Raw genomic sequence first — 20,654 nt, forward strand, 5'->3', positions numbered from 1 at the left:
AATTTAGGAAATTTCGTTAAAGACTTGTGTTACAGAGCACAGTGCAGATAGATGCTGTCATACAAATATCTTTTTGCTTTCAGGAGAGCTGAGGAGTAAAGGAAGACAATCCTCTTGAGAATGCCCACCGACACATATGTCTTTTGAGAGCCATGCAAAACAGAAGCTTGTATCAAGCATAGAGATGGGCTCTCGACCATACAATGGCACCCATTCCCTGTGTAGGACTGCCCTCTATGGTAATTGAGAATCCCATCACCACAACCTCCATTCTCTTAAATCCACCGGTGTCCTATGAACCCAATGAAACTTTCCCCCAAATTCATGCATGGAGCTTGATGCTCTTGACATTTCTTTGACTCACTGGAGTCAATGGGCCTGATGCAAGAACTACTTGCGCAAATACATGTGTTCTTAAGTGTTACGTATGAGGGAATTTGTGGCTTTCAGCAATCTTTTTGAGGTACAAACCAAAATCCTAAAATCACACTCAGCCTTTCTCCACTGGGTAAAAAAAAGACTTGTTTGAAAATCCTCTCAATGAATTTGGAGTTTAAATACAGTACAGTAATCAATTAAAATACATAACTATGACAAAGTGAATATAAAATTTGTATTCTATTTACCATATAATTATTATGGCTAGCCTATTTACTCAAAGTTTTTTGATTTTATAGGCATAAATCTGCACATAAACTTCTGCAACAAAGTATATGTTAGGAAAGTTCTCTCACTTCAACAGCTAATTCAGGACTTTCATGCAGGTCACTGTCTAGTATTTTCAGGACTTCCAACTTTTCAGTTGTTCAGTTGACTTTATGGTTCTACTTGTGGACTTGAGCGCCCACTTGGACAATGATGGCGAAACCTTCAGAAGAGTGATTGGGGCGAATGGCTTGCCTGATCTGAAACCATCCATTCATCCATCCACCCATCCATCAATCTTCTTCCACTTACGCGATACTGGGTTGCAAGGGCAGCAGGCTTCGGAGGGTATTACGAATGTCTCTCTCAACAGCGAGGCTTTTCAACTCTTCTTGGGGAACCTCAAGGGCTTCCCAGGCAAAAGGAGATATGTAATCCCTCCATATCTAGGTTCTGGGTCTACCCCGGGGCCTCTTACCAGTTGGATGGCCCAGAAACACTCTAAAGGGAGGCGTCAAAGAGGCATCTTGATCAGATGCCTGAATCACCTAATCTGGCCCCTTTCGACACAAAAGAGCAGCGGCTCGACTCCAAGTACCCTCCGGATGTCTCAGCTCCTCACCCTTCTCTAAGGCTGAGCCCTGCCACCCAACGAGGGAAGTTCCACTTGTATCCATGATGGGTCAGTACCCAAAACATTTGACCATGGATACAAGTATGGGTACGAACTCCAACGGAGATGGACTGGTAAATCGAGAGGTTTCCCTTCCGGTTCAGCTCCCTCTTGTTATTGGATGTCTGTGCTAGTCATGGATTGGCCATAACAAACACCATGGTCGAGCATGGGGTTATCGAACAAGGCACTCCTATGGTTTGTATGAGATGCACTGGGCTTTCAAGTAACAACAAGTAACTATGTAAACCCATGCACGTCATGCTTAGAGAAAAGGCTTCGGGAGTGAGATGACGTAGAATATTGACCAAAAAAAAATACTCATAGGGTGGGTGAGTAAAACAAACACAGGATTTTCAACCTACGCCTATATGTTCCACTGCGTAAATGAAAGACATATATATTTCTGTCCTAATAACAATTTGAATTGGATCAGTTGAATTTTAGTTTGCGGTGATCAGCAGAATGCTAATGCTATCCTGGGTGCATAACACATGTAGACTATATAGGGGTGAAAGTGAAACTAACTAGTGGGAATCACTGGCATCTTCTTTATTTAGCGCAACCACACATTAAATGCATTGAAAAGTATAATATTGAAGTACTTCATTTAGGAGTTTGTGTTCTGCTACATTATAGTTCTACTCTACTACATCACAGAGGGAAATATTGTATTTTTTAATGTACAACATTCATCTGATCGATTTAGTTAATTTACAGACTCAGATTATTAAAACAAAATATTATCAACGAATAAATTATGTATTTTTATAGAGTAAACTACCAAGCAGTATACAAAGTAACTATGACGTGTTTTACCTTTACCAGCTACAAAATTAAAGTGATGAACAGATTGATGCATCAATAAAATACAGTAACAATATATATATTATTCTGCATAATGAGTATTGTCTGTCTTTCTCTCTCTCCACTGTGACTTTTAGCTAATGGTGTTTCACCGCCGTAATGAGAAGTAATGTTATGCAAAGTGAGGTTTGTAAAATATGATTATACGGCACCCAGTCTATTTCATATTATAGATCATACTAAATTGGCTAACCTCCTCTTAGTCCAAAAGATTCTTCTTCCTCTTTTTTCACATCAAATTTTTGGGGGGGGGGGGGGGGGGGAGTTTTTATTTTTTTTCCCGATGCAAGTGTCCCAAGGACTGAGGATGTTGAATGCTCTACAGATTGTGAAGACCAAAGGCAAATTTGTGATTTTAGGCTATAGAAATACATTTTTGTACCTTTTATACTGCTTGCTGACTCCTCACTCACTACTCTTAACCATCCCTCAGCCAGTAGGGGCCTCTAGTGATGACACAGCTGACTTCCAGCCACTACTACAGTGGGGAAAACAGTTTGCTCCCTTTTGTTGTTTTACACGGTGTGTTTGGCAGTTAGCAGCTACCAGAACTAACAGCCCACACTGCTAAGTACATCACCACTGTACATAGAACACACTGTTGGGAACGTAGAGGGGCGTGTTTGGGTTATCAGCATTTAAGAAACTGAATTCTTGACATCAATAGAATTATTAATGTAAGTAACAATTATTAATGATTATTAATAACAACGGGGCACCACCCTGTAAACAGGGACTAATAACCAAACGATAAACTAAGTCTCATAATTAGTGGCCACTCGTAATGTTAATAGTCGGGTGCGACGACACATTCGAAGTGACAGTGAAGGGTTAAGTTCGTACACAAGACTACTACATACAGATCTTATTACACAAATATGCACAAGTAATCACAAACGACTGCTCTTTAAAGTATAACAGAATTTATTAAATCGAAATAATAAGTGATCAGATCAATTAATATCACAACCAACAACGCTATCATACAATTGTATGTGCCTAATATCTAAACAAATGAATAAAATGGGTGATGATGTATGTAATACAAGTATGTGTGTGTGTGTGTGTGTGGGTCTGTGTGGAAAGGAAGGTGGGTCTTAAAGCTATCGCTAAAGACTACAAAGATGGCGGCGTCGAGTGACGCAGACAAACAGGGAGGGGCCTTAAAGCGTTATAGCTAAAACCTACCACCAGATGGCGGAGTCGAGTGACTTAGACCAAATGGCGAATGGGGGGGGTGGGGGGGGGGTCAGCTATATGTGGTTGCGTGTGTCGGCGCACACGTGTGTTAGAACAATAGGTGAGAGTTTCACCCACAATCCGGAGCTCTATGTGTGTGCAAGTTACGGAAAACAAGAGGAATAAAAGGGCAGAGAGAGAGGAATCAGAGTTTCTGTGTGCGGTGTCGCGTTGTCGTGAGAATGCGGATCGCTGATCTTATCTCACACAAGCTGCCGTTGTCGCTTCGCGAACTGACGACACTTATGCCCGATAGTCGCGTTTCCACACTTCACTCACAGAATCGATTCAAGGAAATAGAATAAGAACAAAGATGAAATCAAATAATCCCCAAAAGCAAACAGTCAAACAGGAAACGCACAGTACGACGGGCCTCGGAGCTCCGTCGACGATTGCGCAATCTCTCAGCAAAACGAAAACAATGACAAAAACACGGGAATAATAACATATAAATGAATGGCCTGAATTAAACTTAAGTTAATTTAAGCTAAACTACGCCCAGACACCGTGACTCTTACTATGAGATGCTTCGTGGCAAGGTTGTAAGGCAAGGCAAGGCAAGTTTATTTGTATAGCACATTTCAACAACAAGGTAATTCAAAGTGCTTCACATAAAACCATTAAAAGCATCAAAACATAAGGCAAAAGAAAAGGAGATTTAAAAACAATTAAAGAAAGTTAATGTAGAGTGTTTGTCGATGAATGGTTTTTCCTCCTCCAGGAGGAAAAGAAAAGCGTGAGGCTGCTGCTGTTTCGGCGTCGCTGGTGAGCGGCTGCTGTTTCGGCCCGGCTCGCTGCAGAGAGGAGGGCCTGTGGTTTCCAACGTCGGCTGAGACACGTGTCGGTTCGTATCTCCCGGTAATGGTCGGTGAAGGAAGATTGTTTGGTCTCCCTAGTACCATAGCGTGTACACGAAGGTGGGGAGTGGCGCGTGGGAGGAAGGATGCTTTCCGCGGGCCAAGGCCTTAAACTCAGAATAGACGTGGTCGATTTCGTCCAGCGAAATGGCACGTGCGTGCTGAGATGAGTGGGTGTTGAGGTCGATCGGGTCCTCTGGTGATTCTTCTTAGAGACCAGACGGAAGTCCAGAGCGAAGAGAGCGATTTTGGGCTGCGTTGCCGCTTATAAGCGGGTCTCTGCGCACAGCGGGAGACGGCTTGTCGGCCAATGAAAGGTCCACCTCCGCGGTGGACCGAAGGTGGAGGTGTGGTCATCTCCAGGGGGCAAGGATCAGACCCCAGGTCATTTGTGAGGAGGGGAGGCCCATGTGAGGGACTCAACCAGCCAGGAGGTGGCGCCAGAACCCCAACAACACCGTGTTAATACGTTGATACGTTTTAAGTTTGTTTTTTGGCAAGATTGTATGGCATGTCTTACAGGATGTCTTTAAACCGATTGCCTGCAAACATTGCTGCTTGTTTTAAGTTTGTGAGAATGAATTGTATTCTACAAAGGCCATTGGTGTCCAGACGCAGAGATAGACAATTGTGGGTTGTAGGCATTCAATCACACAATACAGCAGCAGTCGATGCAGACACGGCTGGTGCAGATCTGCACACTGAGGGCACCTTTCTATTTAGTGTCTACTTCAGCTTACGATTCTAACAATATATGTTTGGACCGATTGGATAATGTCTCTGTCCTAGCCACTGATTAAAGTCTTATATGATGACATATACCAATCACAAAATCCCTGATCTCTACACAGAAGTTATAGACCGATAATGAATTACTTTGTTTTATGCATGGAATACAGATCACATTACGTTGGCATTACTCAGCATGTAGGGGATATCATAAATCACAGTAACTGCTTAATAGCATATTCAGTCGGATGAATGAAAGTCAGTATTATAACCTACTGTCATACCTGCAAAGAAACTTTGTGGTGCCTGGCATGATTTCAAGGGTGAAGCACTCCCCTCCATTAACACAGTAGTTCCTCTGGCTGTCACTGCAACGTGTCACATGACTGGAGGTCTTGGCTGTAGTGGTGGTGCTGGTGGCATCTGCAGAAGATACCCGCAATTAGTGCAGCAAGACAACGAGACTCAATATGACTCCAAATGAAAAAAATCAAAATGCCCATTGAAACATTGCAAAACACTATGTCACTACATTCTACATTCATATGTTCAGTATGTTCCAAACACTCACAGTTGTCATCAGCATGGGCTTTGTTCATTTATTTTTCAAGACTACATCCAAGAACACGTGTGAAATGAAAGCCATTCAGCAATACTTTGGTGAAAATAGTATTTGGAGCATGTGCAGTAGTATTACATTATGCTGCAGAACTAGGTAAACATTTTGAAACTTTTTACTGCTGTGGGAGTCCAACTCTAACTGTTGTGAATCCAGCCTAACTACAGCTGCCATCCTCCACGAAGAAGCAGGCTATGTGATGAATAAGTGATGATGATGATGAGTGAAGTCAGCATGCATATATATATATATATATGTACATGTGTTATATATATATATATATACACACAATATAATTATATATACATATTTTCATATATATTCATATATGCTAAAATTGGATCATTTATAGATACCTAATACTTTCTGACAGATAACTTTCCATCTTTACTATAAACTATGCTCCCATCATTGACCAGTAGCTTTTTGGGAAAATATTACACCAAAAATGCAGTTGGGAGTAGGCTACTTTTTCCAGCCCTTAGTAGGGTTTGCAGGTTTTAATATTAAGTAGCCTGAGAGGTGATACGAGTAGGAAAGTCTGCAAAGTGCTGGACACAGCGCTTTGCAGACTGTTGCTTGTTGCTGCTCATTAAGAGCATTTCTTTGAGCACACAGTGGGCAATATTACAGGCGGCAACCTCCTGTTCTGAAGCTAATGCGGAAGTGTCTTAAAATTTGCAATCTCTCTACTAGTTATCAGGGGGTGACTGCTCTGGATGCAAAAATAACTCTGGTTGTATAGAAGTCTATGAGAAAATGACTCTACTTCTCACTTGATGTATTAACTCAGTAAACATGGTCAACATGAGTTTATGGTCTCAATCGCTAGTTTCAAGTCTTCTTCAATACAGCATGATATTCGTAAATTCTGGTCCATTTAGAGTCGAATGGACCATAAAGCAGGGTATGCTTTAGAGCAGGCTTACTGTGATTGACAGGTTGCTGCCGCTACCAGAGCTTTGTACGGCGTCTCTACGTCACTCCTCTGCATTCAAAATATGTTAACTTCTGTTCACTGTTTGCAAACTATTTTCATCACTTGAAGATCTAGACTATGCAGATGACACATGCAGGAGAAAACATCCCGCCTCAGTGATTTTGGTCAGAAGATTGGCCTGAAGATCAGCAAAAAGAAAACAGAAGTGATGACTCTGAACATTCCCAATCCCTCACCAATTCAGGTTAACGGAGAAGATCTCCCTAAAACTGACGAGTTCACATATTCGGGCAACACTGTCAGACACGGTGGGGGCACAGATGAAGACATCAAGAATCGTCTCAATAAGGCAAGGAACGCTTTCAAAGTACTGAATAACATATGGAGGTCACAGCAGTACACCATCAAGACCAAGCTTAAATTGTATCAGAGCTGTATTATCCACCCTATTGTATGGTTCTGAATGCTAGAGAATGACACAAGAAGACCTCAACAGACTATCAACCTTCCACACGAAGAGTTTAAAACGAATACTGCACATTTTCTGGCCAAACACCATTTCAAATAAAGAACTGTATGACAAATGCCAACAAGAGAGCATGGAGACCATCCTAATGAGAAGAATATGGGGATGGATAGGACATGTGTTGAGAAAAGATCCTGCTGATATTACAAGAACAGCCTTACATTGGACACCAGAAGGAAAAAGAAAAAGAGGCCGACCAAGAAACACATGGAGAAGAACTGTGGAGAAGGAGATGCAGAGCCTAAACCACTCATGGGGCACCATCCAGCGACTCGCCCAGGACAGACAGGAGTGGAAGACTTTTGTTGCTGCCCTACATGCCAAGAGGCATAAAGGGAAATGAAATGATGACTGTTTGCAAAAAGCCAAGAAGGCGACGGCCGTAATCCAAGATGGCAACGGCCAAATCATGGAACTCAAGGCTTCAAAACGGCAGTCCACAAACCAATGGGTAACATAACAATGACTACATACACTTCTTATAAACAGTTTATGCTTGTGCCCCTCTTTTCATTCTACCATGAATCACTTTCATAAGTGCATTTCAGATAAACCACGTGATTCGTGAAAATCTATTCCTCAAAGAAAAAGGGAAGTAAGCCTCAAGGAGGTGACTGAACCTGCTCAGTGGAGAGCCATGGCACCTCCCAAGAAATCCAGACCTCGCTCAGCTAGAGGGACTGTGTGTGCACACAATGCTGTGTGTTTGGTCATTGTAAGCCAGGACCCACTCTTGCGTTTGCTGAAGTCATTGTTGGATGGCGTTTGATTTGTATGGACCTTGAAAGTATACGTAGCTGCGATTTCAGCTGGGCATGTGCGAGACAGTGGGGTCACACTATCTGGTTAGTTCTTAAAGGGCGCACAGAGGCTTAGACCATCAAGAGTCACTGTAGTGCCATCATGCGACTTCAATTTGTGTCTGGGTATTTGTGTTTGTTCCAGTTTCAACTGTGAGGACAAAAATAATAGAGATGGTTATCACATCAGCAAAGCGAGTGGAGAAACTCCACGCCCTGTCAGTGAGCCAAATATGCGTGCGTTGCTACCTAGATGATTCAGGGGTTACGCTCCTACCGATCCATCCTTCCTGCCAAAGAGAGTACCTCCCTCACATGTAAACCAAGCCATCAGTTGGCAGCATTCAGTCCACCAGCTTCATCTGAGAGGACAGAATAGCCGTCAGAGCTATTTTGCCTGGTGCGGGGACTCAAGACATATGTGAAGGCCACTGACAATTAACGTAAGACTGACAAACTTTTAGTTTGCTCTGGGGGTTGTAAGAGGGGTGAACCGCATACACTCGGAGTGTGTCCACATCCTGGGAAGCCTTGAAAGGGGTCTCATTGCAATACATCTGTGCTTCAACAACCTGGGAGTCTTTATGTACCTTCGCTCACTATTACCGTGTCAATGTGGCTGCACCTCATGCTATGTCAGCAGCTGTCCTGTCAACAGCTTCCCTTCCTTTCGTGAGGTAAGCCTTTCTCATGACCTTGCTGGTAAATGTCATCCGGTGCTAAAACACTGCCATCTGGTGGTCAGGAAGAATGAAATGGCACGAGAGTTATAAATGTAACTATGGTTCTATGAATTCTAGATGACCACCAGAGTTGTCTGTCACTTGGAATATTCTCCAGATGCTTCTGTGGGAACAGATTATGTGATGACATGAGGGTTTTGTACTAGGTCGTGCACCCTACGTCATCACATGATCACCGGTGACTTTGGTGGTATAATGACTCAACCTGCACATATGCAAGATGAAGATATCGAGTGCTAAAGTCCGCCATCTGGCATTCATCCACAATTTATAGAACATTACATTACACACATTCGTAACTCTTGTTTTCCTTTCAATTCAATTCAATTTCAATAAAATTTATTTTTGTGTCGCCCAAAATCACAAATTACAAATTTGCCTCAGAGGGCTTTACAATATGTACACATTTGACATCCTCTTGTCCCGGGACCCTCACATCGGAACAGGAAAAACTCCCCAAAAAAAACCCTTTAACGGGGAGGAAAGAGGAAGAAACCTGTGGGAGAGCAATAGAGGAGGGATCCCTCTCCCCGGATAGACAGAAGTGCAATGATGTCATGTGTAGAACAGGATAGTGAATTACAACACATTCAATGTAATTACAGCACATTCAATGTATGACACAACCACGGCAGGAGGCAACACCTGGTCCAGGTAAACCCGGATACACAGGAACCTGTGACCTTTCTTTGTTTATGAAGGCAAAAGAGAAGTAGGCGGTATTGAGAGGGGTACCATCCAGCGTATTGCAAGACCACTAACGCCCGCAGGAATAGCCCGCAACAAACAAATTGTCAACTGTCGAAGCTGACCTAGTCGGTGAGAATTATGTGTTGGCCCCACTGCTGTGTCAGCGGCAGGTGTTTCCTGTCAGATATTGTCATTTACTGCAGTTATCTTTGACAGCAAGGACCACTACCACGCTTGTGATGCTGATGGTTGACACATTTACTTCATAGTTTTACAGTTTTTGTAAAGGGCACATTTTGTCTGAGCCCAAGGACACACTATGACCTCATATTCTAACTGGGGCCGAAAATCTTTGAGTTTGAGGACGTCCTCTTGGACTTTTGGAAACACTGATTGACATTTCTCAACATTTTCTGACATTTTTAAAGATCAAACAACTTATAATCAACAGATTAATCAACAATGACAATGCTCGTCAGTTGCAGCCCTATTGGTGTGTGTTTTCAAATAATGTAGCAAAAGCAGTTAGCTGCTAATGCTACAAACAATAAGGCACAGCGTGTGAGTGGTGACATTACCATTTGTTTGGTAGCGGGCCGCCCACTGCTGCTCAAGGACCTCAGTCGGCCAAGCGCCCTCGAACTGAGGCTCCAGTAGTACAGAGTGTGGCCCGCAATGGTGGCCCCTCATCCAACACTATTGCAGTAAGCTCAAGGTGGGTGAGAGATTTGTATGACAGGAGCCTTGTGCATCAACTAGTAGGTTTCGGGCTCATGGCCCCTTGCCATAGAGTCGTGTGGGGGTCAGGTAGGGGGTAGAGGCTGCCCTTCCTCTGAGACAGACGAGGAGATCAATGTTCTCAGCCTTGAGCGCTCAGAAGAGGAAGAAGTGTTACATCTGGGGCACCAGGAGTCTTGGAGGCGAGTAAGCAGCAGTCATGTCTCCGTTGGGTCGATCAGGGGCCTGCCTCCCACTTTGATGATGAGGATGGGGGTTGGCCTGCGTGTTTCTCAGTGCCTCTTCTTTTGGACTTTGAATAGGTAGTCCTGTTTCAGGCACAATCAGGTGTTGATCGCTGGTTTGGGCTCTATAAATGGTTGGCATCGGTTGACAGTCTAGAGAGGATAGGCTGAGGTCTCTGATGGATCAGGGTTTGACAGCCTCATTTCAACATGGATAACTAATTTCAAGCGTTGCTTGCTTTGTTGTCTGTACTAGCAGCTGTTGTGCAGTAAAAGTCTGCATTTCTGTGGAGGAAGCAGCTGTTATTGGAGCGATTAGCGAGCGGCGTGACCAGCGGCGTCATCAGCCAATGGAGCAGCCTCTGAAGCCACAGTTAGCAGTAAATGCTATTCAGAGCTACAAGTGAGAACAGACAACAACAACACGGAGGAAACGAGTGATCGACGTGTGTTGACCACATTTATGGACCATAATCTAGTAAATGTTTACGTGTAAGTGTTGATTTTAAAGTAAATTTGATGTGTGTGAGAGAGAGAGAGAGAGAGAGAGACCCGCAGCGCTGTAACTAACGTTAACTCTGAAAAATAAAACTTCTAAAACTTTCCACGAACTGTGTCTGTTTGAGTTTATAGAGGAATATTTTAGAGGAAGATCTTAAGTATCAAATACAACCTTTCATTATTAAAGACTACTTTATTGCTCTGTATTTTTTTTAAACTAAGCAACCAATCCACTTCCTGTTTACACCGTCACGTGCATGCCCAGTGTACGTTAATGGTCACGCGCTGTCCTTCTTCGAAGGTTGCCGTGTGGATGCAGATCAATTCGAAAATGATGCTGAAACGCCCGTGTGGACAGAGATCGTTTCTATTTGAAAAATCTGCTTCCAAATAGAAACGGAGTAATGTAACATCAGTCTCCTGAGTTGGAGGAGGCGGGGCTGATTGTGGTGGAGATGAACTGGTCTTGCATGACATGGTTCTCGGGGGTGACACCTCTCTTGGACATGGGAACATCCTGGTCTCCGAGACCTTCTGAGTCAGGCACAGGGGACCCTGTTTCATTCCTTTACACAGGGGCTCAAACTCTGGGCCTGGCCCCTGAGAGGGCCAGTCTGTTAAGTATGGGGCTCGCACTGTCACTTGTTCAGATCATGCAGAGTGCTCTAGCACCAACAAGAGCGGCAAATTTTGTATCGCTGGCAACTCTTTGTATCATGGTGCAGGGCTAACGGAGTTAACGCACTGGCTTGTCCAGCTCTGGAGGTGCTCCAGTGCCTGCAGGCAGGGGCGGGCTGGCCAAGGGGGATACCGGGGGAATCCCCGGTAGGCCGACGGGGCTTTGGGCCGGTCCAATACCGGCGCCGGTCCAATACCGGCCCACATCCATTGTCCATTACCAACCGGCCCTCGCTCTGAGATCGCCGACCCCGACTATATTCTATGCTTCACAGAACACGTTCAATTTACTCTTTACTTAAAGTCATTAATCGCTGACTGATATTTATAGTAGTCCTCGCGATCTGTATTCACACTCATGGTTTCCATCTGTGAGCCGGCAGCACCCCTACACACACACACACACACACAATCACACACCCAGCATGCAATCTGCCCCAAAGAGGCGGGTCTATGAAGCAGTTTAGCCAATGATGCTTTAATGCTGATCAAAGATATAAATGAGTGAAATACAATTTAGCCAATCAGCGTCCTCAAATCGATTCAGCGTGGGACAGAATCGATTCAGAATCGATTCTGTCCCACGCTGTGCGTTTCCGTCCGGACTAGTCCGGACTCTACAGGCCAGCGCGAGCACTGCTCCTCCAAGAGCCATTTGAGAGGAGAACTTTGGCGGAGAAACTGCACAATCAGACAGCAGACTAGCAGGAAAGGGAAGCAGTACATGCAAAGCTTCTCCACCAGCTGTACACCAGACAGGTTTGGCTAGCTGGATGACGTCATGCTAATAACTTATTTAGCTTTTTAAAACAACGGGGACGGATCCAGCACGGACAGCTATGGAGTGAGGGACATGAAGCACCTGCTGAGACATGATATATCGTTATAAATAAATAATTATATATATAAATATATATATATATATATATATATATAAATATAAATATAAATATAAAAACATATATATATAAATATAAATATATATATATATATAAATATAAATATAAATATAAAAACATATATATATAAATATAAATATATATATATATATATATTTATATTTATATATATATGTTTTTATATTTATATTTATGTGTGTGTGTTTGTGTGTGTGTTTTATATTATAGTGAATATTATACGATATATATATTGTTATGATATATATATTAATACATGACATATATATATTATTATATGATATATATGTCATTATATTATTATATGATTTATATATTATTATATTATACTGAATTCCTTGTGTGGGTGACACAAATAAGATGTCCTGACGTGTTTGTCAAAGTGTTATTTACTGCTTTTTTCATGTTGGAATAAAAGTTAAATATTTAACTGCAAAGTAGTAATACGTGTTTGATACCTTAATTGTTTTGCATTAAATCATTTTGGGATGTTTGCTGAAATTGATTGTATGTGGCACAGCCCTACCTAGAACATTTTCCACCAGCGCCACTGCGTATAACCATCTGATACGAGCCCAGAGTTCAGCATATTCATCCAGCAAACTACACCTACCTTGAAGTGTTACAATAGCCAGTATCATTTTATTCAATGTGTCCATTCAGGCAAATTGGTGGATCCAAATGTTGTAAAAAAAACATATATGATGCAATTTCTTTGTTATCATCCAAAGTAATGTTAAGTGTATGGGTATTTTTCCAAGTAGGCCACTGACTGGTCGATACGTGCGATGCATTGAGTGGGCAACGCGCCGTGTATTGAGCGGGCCGGTCTGACAGTAAACTCCCGGGACACTTTTTTCCCTCAGTCCGCCCCTGCCTGCAGGGACTACTTGAGGCTGTTAAATCACCTTCGACCCTTAGGAGCATGGTGGCAGCTATCAAGGCCGCTCAGGTTGAGGCTAATAGGCTGGCTGCTTTAAGTCCAAGTTCTGGGGCCAGCCAACTCTAAGCTGTCTCAGTGGGTGGTAGAAACGATTCAGCAATCATACAAGAGTTGGGCACACCAGCCCCAGTGGGAGTCAAGGCGCATTCTACACGGGGCATAGCAACCTCCTGGCCCTTGTCGTAGGGCACCAACCTCTCTCAGATCTGTGGTGTCACTAGCCGATGAATGTGTGTTTGTTTTTATATTGTGTATGTAAGAGCCAAATTCAATGTGCTGTTAAATATTTACTTGTATTTACATGTTTAACTTTAATCACATCGGTTTCTACTTTGAATGTTACAGTGATGTTGTCGTTTGTTATGGTAAGAAATACACGTAAGTGACAGACTTCCGTTACTTTAAGGACACTTTGCGACAGTTAGTTACGGTTGTTAGTAATATCTGGAGCAAAATGGAGCGGCACAGTTTTCCGACCGTGTTATATGAAACGTGCTATGTGGATTAACCTGCGGATCCTTAAAGTGTGTCGAGGTAATCGGGGTACTTTTAGGAAGAAAGGAAGTTGTACAAGAGAGATTGGATCAATAAAACACGTATTGCTTTCACCTACGAGCGGTGTCGGTGTGAGCTATGTGCTTAGGACCAGAAACACGAAACAAGGTTTACATTCTGCTAAAGGTTTGGACGCTACAGTGTATATTAGGGGTTTATTTGAGCACTCTGGTGGTTGGGATGTCTCATTCGAATACCAGTGTCTGGAATTTTGGGGAGTACTTGAGGAGCTGTATCTGCTATGTCTCTCGCAAGGGGTCTTACAAAGTCCCATACATATGGAATATGTAACTGTGTGGAGAGATAGTCTCTTCACTCAGAGAACCAAGGTTACAATGTAGCCCAGCATTACACTGCTCAAAGCAGAGCAGCCGTATCCACCTGATGCCTCATGCCTGATGGAGTACAGAGATTCATGCAGATTTCGCTGCTTAGTTTTTGCTTATAGATCAGAAACATTACACCAGTGGGCAGTGACACAGGGCTGGAGCTTAGCCACCAGGCCACTTCACTTCATTGCTGTCCAGGCTCTTTGGGCAGAGCGGGATTGTAGGCTATTTGCAGGGCAATCAGTTAACTGCAGCGGATGGTGTTTCTGTCAAGTGTGGTCAAGGACAAACCATGATGCACTGCACCAGCAGGAATATCTCTCTTCCTGTAATCACAGCCGTCACAGTGAAAGTGAAAAAAGATTCAGACTAAATAATCTAAATGTGAATCAAATACTGTATTTTATTTACCCATTTTGTGAACACCGTTGTAGGATTTTAATTTCTAAAAATCTTTTGGCCTTCTGTGTTCAGCTGCCAATTCAACAAAAACTTGGAAAAATGTTATTAATTCACAATATCCAGCAGTCTCACCAGCATGACAATTACTAAAAATGCTGAATGCATAGGTTATAAAAAAGAACAATTTCCAGTTGATCCTATCCAGCAGCTGGCACTATGATCAACACTTACACACCCTCACACACAACTACAATGCACATTGTCTTGGGGAAGAATCCTCTGTCACAAACTCATGTCCATCCAACAGATGAAGTTCATTCATTAATACAGTTCATGTCTTAAGAATCTTGACTTTTCTAGTTGGGGATTTGACAAAACAGCTTCATTGTGTAGACAGTGTCAGGATCCAGGATCCCTGTCTGACCCGTTGTGTGTTTCCCCTGATCTCCTCTTCTCATGTGTTCTGTCATTCCCCTGTTTGTTATTGTGTGTCATGTGCTCTGTGTTTGTCCTCTGCCTCCAGACACCTCCCATGGCCACGCCCTTGAGTGTGCACAGCTGAGGACACTCCAGCCGATCACCTCCTGCAGCCTGTCACACCAGACTCAGGTCCCACTAACGATTCACCTGACACTATATAAACTCTGGTCCTGCAGTCTGGGGTTGTCAGGACGTACCGTCTTTCACCCGCTTCAACCCCGCGGCATCTTCTACCCTCCTACACGCCGCCGCTCTGCCCTCCTTGGTGTTAAACGGACTACACACGCCGTCAAGCTGCCAGCCCTCCGGTGTCGAGCCACGGGACTCACCGTCGATCTGCCTACTCTCTGGTGTCGGACCACGGGCTCCACACCTTCACACACACATTCTAAATAAATCAACTCCTGTCTCCTGTGGTCTTGCGTTTGGGTCCTACCTGTGAACTCCCGTGACAGACAGAGAACCAAAATGTAAAAAAAAACACTTGCAATGTGTTTTACCACTAATGTAAAAACTAGAGATATGGATTGACAACACATTCTCATAACGACTCACTGAGGCTGGGACTGACCATGATACATTTCAGTATGCTTACTCGTATTGTTTGGCCACTTGGTGGCAGAAGAAACAAGCCTTAACAATTTAACATATAATTACCAAATTATTCATGGTGAATGGGTTCGCAAACACGTGCCTGCTGCTGCTGGAAATCAGGCTGGTGCGACGCAGCTGTGAAATCTGATCAGTGATGTAAAAGAGGGTTACAGCAGAGTTGGTCATTTTCTGTGGGTTTATCACTACAAGTGACACCGTTTATCAACATGCTGCAGCTTTAAATTATCCATTAATCAGTAGTAATAATGATTTCTGCTTACACTTTTAAACATCAACTTAAAGCCATTTCACTTCACTTCATCACTCTGAGTCCTCAAGCAGAACAGTGTCTTCACAGAGATAAGGGTCAGTGGAGTGCAGCCTCCTTCTACAGCCTTGTGTCAGAAATGAAATGATAAATCATTTTTATTAATTATTATTATGCATATATCATTTCATACTCATTAACCCACACACACTCTTACATCAATGTCAGTAGAGCTTCCATGCACTGGCCTAAACATTAGGAACAACTGGGGTTCAGTGTCTTGTTTACGAATACTTTGATACAAGGACTGGGGCCCCACAAGGCTGTGTGCTCAGCCCCCTGCTCTTCACCCTGCTGACTCACGACTGCGAACCTACATACAGCACCAATCACATGGTGAAGTTCGCAGACGACACCACTCTGGTTGGTCTCATCACCAAGAACAATGAGACCAACTATAGGAAGGAGGTCAACCTTCTGACCACGTGGTGCAGCGACAACAATCTCCTGCTGAATGTCACCAAAACTAAGGAGATTGTTGTTGACTTCAGGAGAGGCCACACTGTACACCCGCCACTGACCATCGATGGTGCTGCTGTGGAGCAAGTAGAAAGCACCAAATTCCTGGGGGTGCACATCAGTGACGACCTCTCCTGGGCCACCAACTGCGCATCACTGGCAAAGAGAGCCCAGCGGCGCCTCTACTTCCTCCGCAAGCTGAAGAGAGTAAAAGCCCCCACATCAGTGCTGAAATCATTTTACAGGGGCACCATTGAAAGCATCCTGTCTAGCTGCATCACTGTGTGGGGCGGTAGCTGCACCCAACACAGCAGAAAAGCACTACAACGCATTGTAAAGACAGCCGGAAAGATCATCGGTGCCCCACTCTCCTCGTTACAGGCAACATACACCACCCGCCTCACCCGGAAAGCTACTCAAATCGCAAGCGACCCAAGTCACCCTGCACATAGTCTGTTCAGCCTCCTACCCTCTGGAAGAAGGTACAGGAGCCTCCGCTGCCGCACCACCAGACTAAAGAACAGCTTCACCCACCAAGCTGTCAGGACACTGAACTCTCTCCCCTCACTCCCCCCAATCATATCCTCCAGCCTGACGGGAAGCTGAAGCTGACCCCACCCCCCCCCCCCCCCCAGTACAGAAGTACTGTAAATATGTATCCATATTTATATTTATATTATATTAATTGCCCACTTTTCACACACACACACACATTATTATATTAATTGCCCATTTTTCCCATTATTATATTAATTGCCCACTTTTCCCTACATTATTAATTATTATATTAATTGCCCACTTTTCACACACACACACACACACACACACACACACACACATTATTATATTAATTGCCCACTTTTCACACACACACACACACACACACATTATTATATTAATTGCCCACTTTTCACACACACACACACACACACACACACACACACACACACACACACACACACACACACACACACACATTATTATATTAATTGCCCATTTTTTCCCATTATTATATTAATTGCCCACTTCCCCCTACATTATTAATTATTATATTAATTGCCCACTTTTCCCGTTTTTATGTGTATTGAACGTTCCTATGTGTATTGAATGTCTTATTGTAGTATAGTATATGTTTTAACTAGGATATCTGTCTTTACCTAGCCTAGGAAGTGTTTTATGTGTCGTGCTTGCACTTTTATGTTCCACCGTGGGAGAGTGGGAAACATAATTTCGATTCCTTATATGTCCTGACATGCAAGAAATTGACAATAAAAGCTACTTTGACTTTTGACTTTGACAGATGATGGCAAGATCAAATCACAAACCCTGCGTGAAGACTCATGAAATTATTAATTGAGTTTTTACGTAAACAAAGGTTTTTTTCACCTTCTCAAGTCGATTTTTGATTATTTTTTAAATCCTAATCCTATCCACCAGATATCTTTTTTTATAATATACTTTGAAATATTCATGTTTGGCCAGTGCAGTGGAAGTTGTCTGACAGATTGTTAGCAATCACAGCATTTTACATGTGAACTAAGCTAACGTTATATAATTGTTTAACATGAATTTATTTGCACAACTGTATCTACTTGAGGCGAGCCTACGTCTACATGTCAATTTGGCCTTTGATTTTCTATGTTGCTTATGTTTGCTCACTGTAATCAATTCTGGCTGTTAATGTTTAGTGTTATTGTTGATGCCCATGGCCATTACACATAGCAAGTCAACACATAGCCTACACATATTATACAATTATCAAATGAAATGCCAATTGATAATTGTATGCCTTTCTAATTAAGATGAGAGACACCTTTATTAAACGCCAGATGGAAATTCAAAGTTATAGCAGCAACAGCAATTACAACTAGAAAATTCCTAAATAAATTTTGACAGTGTGGCTTCTGCTGCCCGATGAAATCGCAATATATATACACACGCCAATGTTACCGGTAGTGTCATTCAGGTTCAATTGACTCTCTTTTCTGCATTTTAGATTCATACTCTTGGATTGAAACTTGTATTTGTGGGACTTTTATTTTGAAAGGGTGGGACTGGGTGGGGGAGAGAGGGGGAGAGGAGACAGAATCATAATGTTTGACACTAAAATAAGAGGCTTCATCACAAGCATTCCAGTTAGAATTCATTCTGTGGGGCTTTTAATTTGAAATGGGGGGGGGGGGGTGAGAGGGGAGAGACATACAGACATAGAAAGAAAGACAGAGAGAGAGACAGAGTGAGTGAGACAGGCAGACAGACCTGAATGACTGTATGAGAGACACACACACACACACACATAGAGATAGAGGGAGAGGAGTGCGTGTGTCTCAGTGCCTCTGTGTGTTTATCAACATCACTAATGAGCTCATATAAACACCTGTGTGCTTGGTGCATGTTGGTGATTGGAGCACCTGTGTGTTAGAGGCTAATTAAGTGAGAGAGTGAACAGTGATTTTCAAACATGCCCGTCATACCAAAACCATGAGACTGATCAATAAAATATGGATACCGTGAGAGAGATAAGACTCTGGCAAATGCGCTGATGTGTTTTTTATGTTTGTGGTTTTAATAATGTGAGCTCAAGCGCAATAGAATAATAATTGTGGGAGCTGGAGCAATTTGTTTGTAAAATTCACAGAAGATTTTCCTGCTCTGCTCCACTCTAACGGTTATGCTCTCACTCTAGCTCTTAACGAGCTGCGCAATACACACCCATTATAAAATCTGAAACAGACCCAACATTTTCCTGAAAGTTAATCTGTGACTTCATGAAAACTGTGCTCGCTATCAAAATGTCAATTTGGCTAAATAAAGTGCAGCGTTTTGTCTACGTTTTAAACTTTGAATCCTGGTTCGACATTAAAGTATGGCTAGGTATCTTTAGTGATGCATAGTATATATAGTGGCTTTTTGTTTGCATGCCTTTGGTAGTATTGTGAAATTGGGGTGTAATTAGGAGTGACGTAGAGACGCCGTATATGGCTCTGGTAGCGATAGCGACATGTCAATCACAGTAGCTCCACCCTAAAGCATACTCTGCTTTATGGTCTGTGTGACTCTAAATGGACCATAATGTACGAAATGAACATCATGCTGTATTGAAGAAGACTTGAAACTAGAGATTGAGACATAAACTCATGTTTACTGAGGTAATAAATCAAGAGAGAAGTAGATTCATTTTCTCATAGACTTCTATACAACCAGAGGAGTCGCCCCCTGGTGGCCAGTAGAGAAAGGTTTCAGGCACTTCCGCATTGGCTTCACTTTTCAGAACCAGAGGTTGCCGCCTTACCAAGGTACCAAGCCAAAACATGCAATTGAAGAGGAAAGCAATGACCAGCAGAGTGATGAAGGAAGGACTATAGTGAGAACAGAAAGAAGACCCCATCAGAGCTGACATTGACCGGAAAAAGAACTGAGCCCTCTTTCAAAATAGTCAAAAATACTAAACCACTACTGGAAAGTGATGGTTTAGGTCCGCTTCACGGACATTGCACATGCCCTGCAGTCTAGCAATCTAAGATGTAGTATTTGATCTGTTTCAGAGAGGTGTTGATTCGGCTACTAGGATCATTTTGGAGGACATTGCATATATTGCTGATTCAAGATATAAATGAGTGACATACAATTTAACCAATCAGCGCCCTCAAATAGATTCAGCGAGGGGGGCCAGAACGATCAGGCCCCCCTCGCTGCGCATTCTCGTCAGGAGAATTCTCTACTTGAGGTCCAACAAATTTGGTGAGTGGATTTCCTTATACTATGTAATATATATATATATATATATAATTATATAGCGTTACATGCAGATTATGAGGCAGTATCAGTATTATAATGCATTATAGAAATGGGCGTCATAGAAGGTGCTACCTACTCTTTTTTGTCTTCTTCTCTGCCTTTGTTGGTGTATCATTAAGTTAATTATATTTTGTATTAAAAATGTTAATCTGCAGAGTAACTAAATCTGTCAGATAAATCTAGTGGAGTGATCTACTTAGTTACATTCCATTGTAAGATTAAATATATTTATAACTCCAACTTCTCCAACTCTAGGCAATAAAGTTGTGAAGGTTGCAGTTTCTAATCAGTACTATTAATTACTATCAACTATTAATATTTTTTATATTTTGTCAATGATTAAGACATCGGAAATAAGGTGCACGAGCGCCTTAAAAAGC

At 42.6% G+C, this 20,654-nt stretch overlaps 1 protein-coding gene across 4 annotated transcripts in view; it reads right to left on the reverse strand.

Moving 5' to 3' along the window:
- nrg1 (neuregulin 1) overlaps positions 1-20,654 on the reverse strand; it is a 48,048-nt gene that overhangs the window by 25,133 nt on the left and 2,261 nt on the right. For all 4 annotated transcript variants that reach the window (XM_079289779.1, XM_079289778.1, XM_079289777.1 and 1 more), the window contains one exon: positions 5,295-5,433. In XM_079289779.1, coding sequence (XP_079145905.1) covers positions 5,295-5,433 — 139 coding nt within the window. The remainder of the gene's footprint in view (positions 1-5,294; positions 5,434-20,654) is intronic.

Source organism: Melanostigma gelatinosum (assembly GCF_949748355.1).
Source record: "Melanostigma gelatinosum genome assembly, chromosome: 18".
In the NCBI taxonomy this organism is placed as follows: domain Eukaryota; kingdom Metazoa; phylum Chordata; class Actinopteri; order Perciformes; family Zoarcidae; genus Melanostigma; species Melanostigma gelatinosum.